Source organism: Trichechus manatus, unplaced genomic scaffold (genome assembly GCF_000243295.1).
Source record: "Trichechus manatus latirostris isolate Lorelei unplaced genomic scaffold, TriManLat1.0 scaffold00048, whole genome shotgun sequence".
Lineage (NCBI taxonomy): Eukaryota > Metazoa > Chordata > Mammalia > Sirenia > Trichechidae > Trichechus > Trichechus manatus.
The window spans coordinates 6,621,272-6,631,917 of NW_004443984.1; the positions used below are offsets into that span (position 1 = coordinate 6,621,272).

Below are 10,646 nucleotides of genomic sequence, written 5' to 3' on the forward strand. Positions count from 1 at the left end.
TACATTGATTGTTTTTCTGATGTTCAGCAATCCCTGCATACCTGGTATAAATCCCACTTGATCATGGTGAATTATTTTTTTGATATATTGCTGAATTCTATTGGCTAGAATTTTGTTGAGGATTTTTGCATCAATGTTCATGAGGGATATTGGTCTGTAATTTTCTTTTATTGTGGGATCTTTACCTGGTTTTGGTATAAGGGTTATGCTGGCTTCATAGAATGAGTTTGGGAGTATTCCATCCTTTTTTATGCTCTGAAATACCTTTGGTAGTAGTGGTGTTAACTCTTCTCTGAATGTTTGATAGAATTCTCAAATGAAGCCATCCGGGCCAGGGCTTTTTTTTGTTGGGAGTTTTTTAATTACCTTTTTAATCTCTTCTTTTGTTATAGGTTTATTTAGTTGTTCTACCTCTGTTTGTGTTAGTTTAGGTAGGTACTGAGTTTCTAGAAATTTGTCCATTTCCTCTAGGTTTTCAAGTTTGTTAGAGTACGGTTTTTCATAGTATTCTGTTTATGATTTTTTTAATTTCAGTTGGGTCTGTTGTGATATCACCCATCTCGTTTCTCATACGGGTTTATCTGCTTCCTCTCCTGTTTTTCTGTTGTCAGTTTGTCCAATGGTTTATCAATTTGGTTGCTCTTTTCAAAGAACCAGCTTTTGGTCTTGTTAACTCTTTCAATTGTTTTTCTATTCTCTATTTCATTTAATTCTTCTCTAATTCTTATTATGTCCTTTCTTCTGGCACCTCAGGGCTTCTTCTGCTGCTCTCTTTCTACTTGTTCCAGTTGTAGGGTTAATGTTTTGATTATGGCCCTTTCTTCTTTTTGGATGAGTGCATTTACTGCTATAAACTGGCCTCTGAGCACTGGTTTTGCTGTGTCCCAAAGGTTCTGGTAGGATGTGTTTTCATTCTCGTTTGAGTCTATGGATTTCTTTATTCCATCCTTAAGTTCTTCTATAACCCAGTAGTTTTTGAGCTAGGTGTTGTTCAGTTTCCATGTGTTTGATTTTTTTTTTCCTTGCTTTTTGTGTTGTTGATTTCTATTGCTATGGCTTTATGGTCAGAAAAGATGCTTTGTGATATTTCGATGCTTTGGATTTTGTTAAGGTTTGCTTTATGGCCTAATATGTGGTCTATTCTGGAGAAAGTTCCATGTGGGTTGGAAAAGAAAGTATACTTGGCTGCTGTTGGGTGGAGTGTTCGGTATATGTCTGTGAGATCAAGTTGGTTGATGGTAGCATTTAGGTCTTCTCTGTCTTTGTTGAGCTTCTTTCTGGATGTTCTGTCCTTCACTGAAAGTGGTGTGTTGAAGTCTCCTACTACTATTGTGGAGCTGTCTGTCTCTCTTTTCAGTGCTGTTAGAGCTTGCTTTATGTATTTTGGAGCCCTGTCGTTGGGTGCGTAAATATTTATTATAGTTATGTCCTCCTGGTGTATTGATCTTTAAATCATTATATAGTGTCTTTCCTTATCCTTTGTGGTGGATTTTACTTTAAAGTTTGTTTTGTCACAGATTAATATTGTCACTCCTGCTGTTTTTTGAGTGTTGTTTGCTTGATATATTTTTTTCCATCCTTTGAGTTTTAGTTTGTGTCTTTAAGTCCAAGGTGTGTCTCTTGTAGGCAGCATATAGACGGATTCTTTTAATCCAGTCTGCCACTCTCTGTCTCTTTATTGGTGCATTTAGTCCATTTACATTCAGGGTAATTATTGATATATATGAGTTTAGTGCTGTCATTTTAATGTCTTTTTTTGTGTGTTGTTCACAGTTTTTTTGTTCCACTTAATTTTCTGTGCTGAGTCATTTTTCTTTATGTATTTTCGTTTCATGTTTTTCATTGTTGTTCGTTTTGTGTTTGCTGAGTTATTATGTTTTTCTAGTTTTTTATTTTGATTTGTAGGATTGTTTCCTTTGTGGTTACCTTAATATTTACCCCTCTTTTTCTAAGTTTTTACCAGTCTTTTATTTCTTTATATGGCCTTGACTTCCTTTCCATATGAAAAATCTGTCTAAATTTTTTAAGTCCCTCTTTTTTGTTTTAATGTTGTCATCTTTTATATATTGACATCTGTTTCCCTATTTTCAAGGTTTTAGCTTTGATTTACTTTTGTGACTTTCCTATCTGGGTTGATATCTGGTTGCTCTGTTCTGTGTTCTAGTCTTGGGTTGTTACCTGATGTTACAGATTTTCTAACCGGAGGACTCCCTTTAGTATTTCTTGTAATGTTGGTTTGGTTTTTGCAGATTCCCTAAACTTCTGTTTATCTGGAAATGCCCTAATTTCTCCATCATATTTGAGAGACAGTTTTGCTGGATATATAATTCTTGGCTGGCATTTTTTTCCTTGAAGCCTTTATATATGTCATCCCATTCTTCTTGCCTGCATGGTTTCTGCTGAGTAGTCCGAGCTTATTTTTATTGTCTAGTCAATAATCATTTTAACTTTGGTTCTTATTGGTGTAGTCCTGCTTTGCACAGTCACAGTAGAAGATTGATCCTTATGTGTTTCATAATTTGGAATCGTTAACATCAATTCCAGCAGGGCTTTATGAGTGGGATTCCTGTGTGACCCCAGTAGAGAGTCTGTCCCTCCAGAGTACGTTCTACCTCTGTGCCAGGTTTCTGAGGGGTATTACCCGTGTGTGAGACCATTTTATATGGTAGTTTCTCAGTGAGGACAGATTGGTCCCATACCACTCATGTAGTTTAAATTCGAACTCTGAACTCAAGTGAGGGCAGACCCAAGATTATAAATTCTCAAGGGATACTCCTTTTCCCCCCTAAAAGAGCCAGGTCCTATTACTTCCCTATGTCAGTGAGGTGATTTTTACCCCACTAGTTGGCCCTTTCCCTGACGCTCCAATGATCCTAGCTTTAGATTGGGGAGGGGGGTCTCGTTTCCAATTCTCCACCTCTGTTGGACCTAAGCCTTTGTCTCTTGTATCTACATGACTGTATAACCTAAACTCCTTGGCTCTAAACCTGTTGCTGTTGATTCTGACCCTATAGGACAGAGTAGAACTGTCCCATAGCATTTCCTAGGCTGTAAATCTTTATGGAAGCAGACTGCCACATCTTTCTCCCACGGAGCAACTGGTACATTTGAACCTTTCAGTTAGCAGCCAAGCACTTAACCATTGTATCAGACCCCATTAAAACAGCTTCAGTGGTAGTTTAAATGTACTGTTCTGTTTTTTCCTTTAGTCTTCTTTTCCTCTTTGGTTTTAGCTGGGATGTCCCTTACTTTCTGTGAGGTCAAGCATGCATTTTAAATGATAGTTGTCAAATATTTTTATTCAGCATTTTTAGGTTTTACAGAAGGTGGTTTTCCAGGTTATCTGGTTTGCCATACTAGTGGAAATGGAAGTCTATTGTCTGCGTTTTAATTTGGTAGAACTTATTATTCCTAAAAAAGTGTTTTTCCCCTTTTGTTAAATTATTTAAAAATACATATATGAATCCATTCGTCTGTTTAAAAAATTAAGAAATTACATACAAAACAAAACTAAAATCTACTTTGCCTTTCCCCTTTCTCCCTTTCCCTAGAGCAACCTATGCTATGTTTGGTGTATATCCCCAATGAAATGGTTTTCAAAGAAACAGACCATTCTTCTCTTATGAATCATAGCTTATAGCATGTGTAAGGAAGTGGCAAAATCGACCTGACTGTCTGGAGCATTTCTGTTAAAATGCCAAAGGATAGATTTTGTAGAAGCTGCCTGTTGGCTGGTCAGGGCATCTAAGTCATACCTGAGTTCCACTTGTAAATATCCCCACAGTTTTGGAAGAGGAGAGATGTTGAGAACAGGTGTGGGAAAATTGCTTTAGTAAGTTGTGAAGTTTACTATTTATATAGCAAGACTGAAGGATTAATTTATATCACTTTTATGTTACAATAGCTCATTATTGTAACTTTTTCCTTATAGTAATCTTAGGGTTGTTTAGTGTTCCGCTGTTTACCAGGAACTTTCCTTGCATTATCTTAGAACAACAGTGGGGAGAGGTATGGTAGGCAACATTATCCCCATTTTACAACCAAGTAAAACTGAGGTTCAATTTATTTTAGTTAATGACTTGTAGAAAGGTTAATGACTCCCCTGAGGTTATGCAAGTGGCAAATGACAGAAGGTTTCTTATGTCCTGCCATGAGAAGTGAGGCAAGTGGTTTTTTTGCCATGCTGTCACTAGTGGCATTCTTCATTAGGGCGAAACTAGGTGTCAGCTCAATATTGACCAAAAAGAACCAGTGTTTTCTTGCAAGATTATTCAAAGTCATCCTTTCAACAAATTTGAGCACTTGCTGTATTCTAGACAGAGGGATTACAAATGGGAGCTGAAGTGCAGGTTTTCGATTTGGTGACTGACATGCTTTCTGCTTTCCTTCTGTAGACTGATAATGGTCTCCAGTTGCCGAAGAAGGTTGTGGTTGCTAAGAGAAAGGTAACCATTTCCCATCCCCTTGAGTGGAATCGGCTGCCTCTAGGAGCCCATATTGGCTGGCAGTAGACATGGCTGAATTTACAAGCTACAAGGAAACGGCCTCCAGCCGCCACCTGCGGTTTAAGTTACAGAGTCTAAGCCGGCGCCTTGATGAGTTAGAGGAAGCCACAAAAAACCTTCAGAAAGCAGAAGATGAGCTCCTGGATCTCCAGGACAAAGTGATTCAGGCAGAAGGCAGCAACTCCAGCATGCTGGCTGAGATTGAAGTGCTACGCCAGCGAGTGCTGAGAATTGAGGGCAAAGATGAAGAAATTAAGAGAGCAGAGGATCTGTGCCAGCTGATGAAGGAGAAACTTGAAGAGGAGGAAAACCTCACCCGGGAGCTGAAATCTGAGATTGAGCGGCTTCAGAAGCGAATGGCAGAACTGGAGAAGCTAGAGGAGGCCTTCAGCAGGAGTAAGAATGACTGCACCCAGCTTTGTCTGAGCCTGAATGAGGAGCGAAACCTGACCAAAAAAATCTCCTCAGAGCTGGAAACGCTCAGGGTCAAAGTGAAAGAACTGGAATCTTCCGAGGACCGCCTGGATAAAACTGAGCAGAGCTTAGTGTCAGAGTTAGAAAAGCTGAAATCATTAACTCTGAGCTTCGTAAGTGAGAGAAAATACTTGAATGAAAAGGAGAAAGAAAACGAGAAATTAATAAAGGAGCTCACTCAGAAACTGGAGCAGAACAAAAAAATGAACCGAGATTATACAAGGAATGCTTCCAACGACCTGTTAATTGAGGATGGTATCTCTTCCACACTGCCGTCCAAGGAGTCAAGAAGGAAGGGCACTCTGGACTATCTGAAGCAGGTAGAGAATGAAACAAGAAACAAATCAGAAAATGAAAAAAACCGATATCAGGAAGACAACAAAGTCAAAGATCTTAACCAAGAGATAGAGAAACTGAAAACTCAGGTCAAACACTTTGAATCTTTGGAAGAAGAGCTTAAGAAAATGAGGGCCAAAAATAATGACCTTCAGGATAATTACCTAAGTGAACAAAATAAAAACAAACTCTTAGCTAGCCAGCTGGAGGAGGTAAAGCTACAAATCAAGAAACAGAAAGAGTTAGAAAATGGGGAAGTAGAAGGGATAGATACTTTCCTATCCAGCAGAGGCAGGCACGAGAGGACTAAGTTTCGAGGCCTCGGAGGTGAGGCATCTATGTCCAAGCACACGTCCCGGGAACTGTCCCCTCAGCATAAGTGGGAAAGGCAACGTGACAGGGCGTTTGCTCTAAGTAATGGAAACCGCTCTCTGAGCAGCGGGCAGATGTCCTCTCCCAGTTTCACCAACAGGAGGGCAGCCAAAACTTCCAACATGGGGGCAGGTATGGACAATGGGACTCAGGAGACAAAAAGAACTGAAGACCGATTTGCATCTGGTTCCTCTCAGAGTGAAGGGAAGAAGTCCAGGGAGCAGCCCTCGGTGCTGAGCCGTTACCCTCCAGCTGCCCAGGAGCATAATAAAGTTTGGAAGGGAACTCCCAAGCCAGGCACTGAGAGTGGCTTCAAGGGAAAAGTAGAGAAGACAACAAGAACGTTTAGTGACACCACCCCTGGATCCGTTCCCAATGACACAGTGGGTAGAGCTGATAAGGCTTCAGACACCTCTGAGGCCCTCTTTGGCAAGAAGGGGCAGGTACCTGGCAGTGGAAGTCAAATAACGCAGGCTGCAGACTCTGGTAGTCCTAAGGCCACTGGAGTGCTGGCCTCGTCACGAAGATCCTCCTCAGAAGGGCTGTCTAAGGGCAGAAAGTCTGCCAACAGCCAAGAGGCTGATCCCAGTTCCCCAAACTCCAAGGCTCCTGTTTTATCAAAGTATCCTTATAGCTCCAGAAGTCAAGAGAACATCTTTCAGGGCTTTTCAACCCCAAATAAAGACGGAGTTGACCAACCCATAGCAGTTGTGATGGAAGATAGCAGTCACCATGAAGCCCTGAGGTGTCTTGTGATCAAATCCAGTGGCAGAGAGAAAGCAGACTCAGATGATGACTTGGATGTAGCATCTCTCGTTACTGCCAAGTTGGTAAACACAACCATCACTCCAGAGCCGGAGCCCAAACAACAGCCCAACTCTAGAGAAAAAGCCAAATCCCGAGGGGGCCTCAGGAGCTCCCTGTTTGAGAATGATAAATACGCTGGAACAGAAAGTGAGTCTGTGAAACCTGCCAGAGCCTCCCCCAGTGCTGCGGAGCCCCCAGATGCCAATGGTGCTGGAGTAAAGAGCCAGAGGCCCTTCAGTCCCAGAGAGGCCTTGAGGTCCAGAGCCGTCATCAAACCCGTCATCATTGATAAGGATGTGAAAAAAATGATGGGGGGGTCAGGAACCGAGGCTGCGCCGGAGAAACAGAAATCCACTTCCAAACCGGGGCCAAACATAGTAACCAGCAGCATTACTATCTACCCCTCTGACAGCAGCAGCCCTAGAGCTGCCCCAGCTGAGGCCTTGAGGGAGAGGCACACGTCCACCAGCAACATCCAGGTTGGGCCACCAGAGCTCGTGTCAGTCAGCAGCCACGTCAGCTCCCCCTTTGAGCTCTCCATTCACAAACACGACATCACCCTACAGCTCACGGAGACCGAAAGAATGGGAGAAGGGCCCCTGAAGAGCAGGCCAGAAACAGTGGTGTCTCGGAGCAGCATCATCATCAAGGCATCGGATCCTGTGGAGAGGAACAGCCACACACACCCCGCAGAGACAATCAGGTGGAAAAGCCATAATGCCCCTTCAGAAGTGGGCTTCGCGGATGCCAGACACATTACTGTGCGGAACGCTTGGAAGAGTAGGCGAGACTTGAACTCTTTAGATGACCTCCCAACTCGAAGAGGTAAAAATGTGGATTTGATCAATGCCTACACCCAGAGGTCTTCCACAGACTTCTCAGAACTTGAACAGCCCAGGTCGTACCTTTCTGAGCAGGGCATCCGAAAGGGAGGAAATTCAGGGGATGGTCCAGAGCTGTCCTCCAGAAGGACCCAGAGCAACCTCACCGTCTCTGAGGTGCTCACCCGTCAGAATCGGGCAGGAGACACTGTCACAGCAGCAGCCTGGAACCACTTAGCGGGCCTGGTGAGTCCCGTTTCTGTCTCTTTCTCCCCGTCCCCTTTCTGCTGCTCTCCCTTGCCCTCTCCTTCCACTTTCCCTTGTCTTTCTCCTTTGCTTCCCTCAGCTCTGGCCTGTGTGACCCGGGATTAGGGAACTATGCTAGCTCAGAGAACTGTTAAAAATCAGGTGGGTTTGGCCTGACTTGAAGGTATTTGGCAGAGAGCAGCATGACCTTCCATTTGTCTCCCTCGTTCTGCCCCAGTATATGAAGGCCACACAAAAGGAGTTATGGCCTCTGTCCTCTTGGTTTGCCACTGTAGCCAAAGGAGCTCCCCTTCTGGCCCCACAGAACAGCACCTGGAAGGAAGCATAAGAGCCAGCTACAGCTGATGGGCAGCTTTGAGTGAAAGTAAGAAGGCCGGTGCCCTTTGTGTAGGGTACAGAGATGGGAGCTGGTGAACAGGTTCTTGGCTGCCTCAGTTTAGATAGCAGATCTTTGCAGGCTGCTGGCATAGGGGATGAGGAGAGCGAGGGCTTACGCTGGGCCTACTTGAGAAGCTGTAGGCCTGAGGGCCACTTTCTCTTGTCCCAGACAGCCAGCTGTCTGGCCCATTATAGCAGCAGTCTCTGGGCAGGGCTGTCGGTGTGGCTAATACAGGATAAATCCAGAATCACCTTCCTTACTTGAGGGTCAGAGTGTCAGAACAGCACCTGAAGGAGAAGCCTTGGGGTGTGGTGTCTCTTAGACGGGGAACCTGTGAGGATGAAAAGACATCTTGGACTTAGACTCACTGTTCCTTCTTTAAAAAGGCAGGTGACTGTGTGAATTTGAAGAGCTCTGTAAGTTTACGCTATACTTAATACAGAGTACTTCCCCACCCACCATCTCATTCAGTCCTCCCAGCAGCCCTGTGGGCACATGTTATCCCCATTTCTCAGATATAGAAACTGAGCGTCAGAGACACCAAGTGTCAAGGTAACCCAGGTGAATTACTGGAAGAGCTAGGATTTGAATCCAAGGTTCCTGTCTTTAAATCGCATGCTCTTTCAACCCTGCCAGCCTGTCTTTCTCATTCATACTTCGATTATTCCTCAGTCTGCCTTTGCTTGGAAGGACCAAGGAGAAATTAAAAAGGTAGAATTCTAGGGAAGCGGAGTGGGGAGAAAGATGGGCGTTTAGGCTCCTGAAGCTTTGGACATCTGAGAGAGATACCGGGTGAGACGCAGGCATGGGATATGACAGGGAAGATCTGTGAGCTTCCTGGCAGTTTCTGGGTAGAGTAGGAAAAGAGCTGTCTAGCTTCCTTTTCAGCACACTCGCCTGCCCCCCGCCAAGGAGATGGCTCTCCCACACAGAAGCATGCCGCCTGCCTTACAGAACTCAAGGAAGAGAAGGCAGCCACCCGATGCTCCCACCCCAGGCCCTGACTTCTTCACGGCTCCCATTCAGTTGTGAGCCTCCCAATCTCCCCTCATTTCCGGGAACTTTTATACTGGCCTGTGCTCAGGCAAGAGCATATCTTGGTAGTTACACTATGGTCTGTCTGGGTGGTGTACCATTGGAGTGGGGGCAGGAGTGTCTTGTTCCTCACCATACTGTCCTTCCCAGCTCACTGTTGTCATTTATTGGCACAGGAGGACAGTGAAGACTGCACACTCAGTGTCTACAAGCGACTGCACAACTCCCTGGAACGGTCTGAATTGCCTGCGGAGCAGGGGCTGCCAGAGCCTGGGCGGGTACGAGCCGAGGACCGGTTACGGCCACCCAGGCCCTGTGCTAAGGAAAACTGAGCCAGCTGGGTGAGGTCTGCTGTCTCTCCTCTGCTCCTGCTTCTCACTCTTACACCTTCCTGCCCCATGAAGGATCCAAGGCCAGTTACCCAGGCTAGATGCAAGGCCTTGCTTGGCTGGGAGACTATGGCAGAGAGCCAGGCCGTGGCACAGGCTATTTCTGCCAGTTGGCCAGAGGGGGATCAGAGACTACAGCTGGACAAAGCCACCCAGGCCAGCCATTCCCTGATGCATGAGTCTTCGCCCCTTGTCCCACTCCCCCTGGTAGTACGGACCACTCTAGCCCCCAGATGCAGATTATAGAGAAACTCCTTGTATCCGCCACATAATAGCAGCCGAGAGCTCTTCTCTGCTCCCTGGGTGGTTTCTGCATCGTAGGGCATCTCCTTCTCTGTGTGGTTAATGTTCTATTTCTGTCTCCTCACAGCGTCCTAGTCACTCCTTGTTTGCCCTAAGGGCAGAAGTATCCACTACATACTAGCCATCAGCTCCATCTGGGGCTTGCAGTACTTTCCCCTTTGGAGTTCTTTCCCTCAGACTTGTAAAGCAGAGAGGTCTGTGCTGCCTCTAAGGGATCCTGGGACTATCCTTTGGAGTGAAGCTCCTCTGGCCTGGCCCTCTGGCTGACTATTGTTCCCTGGGGGCAGAGCATGTGGGTTCCCGTTGGAATGACATCCCTCCCTCCACAGCCCTCTCTGCTCACCTTCCAAAAGCACCCAGCCGTGCACAAGCCCTGTGCATCTCTTCCCCTGGGCACCAATAATGCTGCTGGCATTGCCTGCTCTCGCCTGTGACTGGAGACTTCAGGCCAAGTTCATCGTTTCCACCTTGGAACATCCCCAGACTAAGCTGGGCCTCACCCAGCACTCTGCCTTCTAGGAACTTCCCAGCAAGGGGAAAAGCAAGAAGAAGCAATTTCCCTTTAGTTCCTCTGCAAGGAAGAGATCCATGGACTATGAGAATACTCCCTCCTGTTCCTCCTCCTTCCCCCCCCAGAGGAGGTATCGCACTTTACCAAGCTAATGCATTCCTACAGAAGTGGGCCCGTGGTTTCCACCTGTCGGCTCAGGATGACGACTGCATTGGAGGAATGGTGACACCTTCCCACCGAGGGCCCCAGGTCTGCACAATGCAATATGCAGCCAACCACAGGAATAAAACTTGGTTTTGTTTCCTTATTATACCGGTCACATAGGGAAGTTAAAAAGAACCATATATTCTTGGCTGCTTTTTCCATAACATTCTCTCAGTTCAAAGAAGGATCCCCCTTTAAAGGCTGTCTTCCTGAAGCAGGCACTGTTGTCTTCATAGTAGAAGA

General features: G+C 45.4%; 1 protein-coding gene across 1 annotated transcript in view; it reads left to right on the plus strand.

The window, feature by feature from the left end:
- Window positions 1–9,354, plus strand: part of LUZP1 (leucine zipper protein 1) — a 69,970-nt gene extending 60,616 nt beyond the window's left edge. Inside the window, exons 3-4 of the mRNA XM_023732116.1 lie at window positions 4,395–7,561; window positions 9,173–9,354. Of these exons, the coding sequence (XP_023587884.1) occupies window positions 4,514–7,561; window positions 9,173–9,328 (3,204 nt within the window). The 5' untranslated portion in view covers window positions 4,395–4,513 and the 3' untranslated portion in view covers window positions 9,329–9,354. The remainder of the gene's footprint in view (window positions 1–4,394; window positions 7,562–9,172) is intronic.
- The last annotated feature ends 1,292 nt before the right edge of the window (window positions 9,355–10,646 follow it).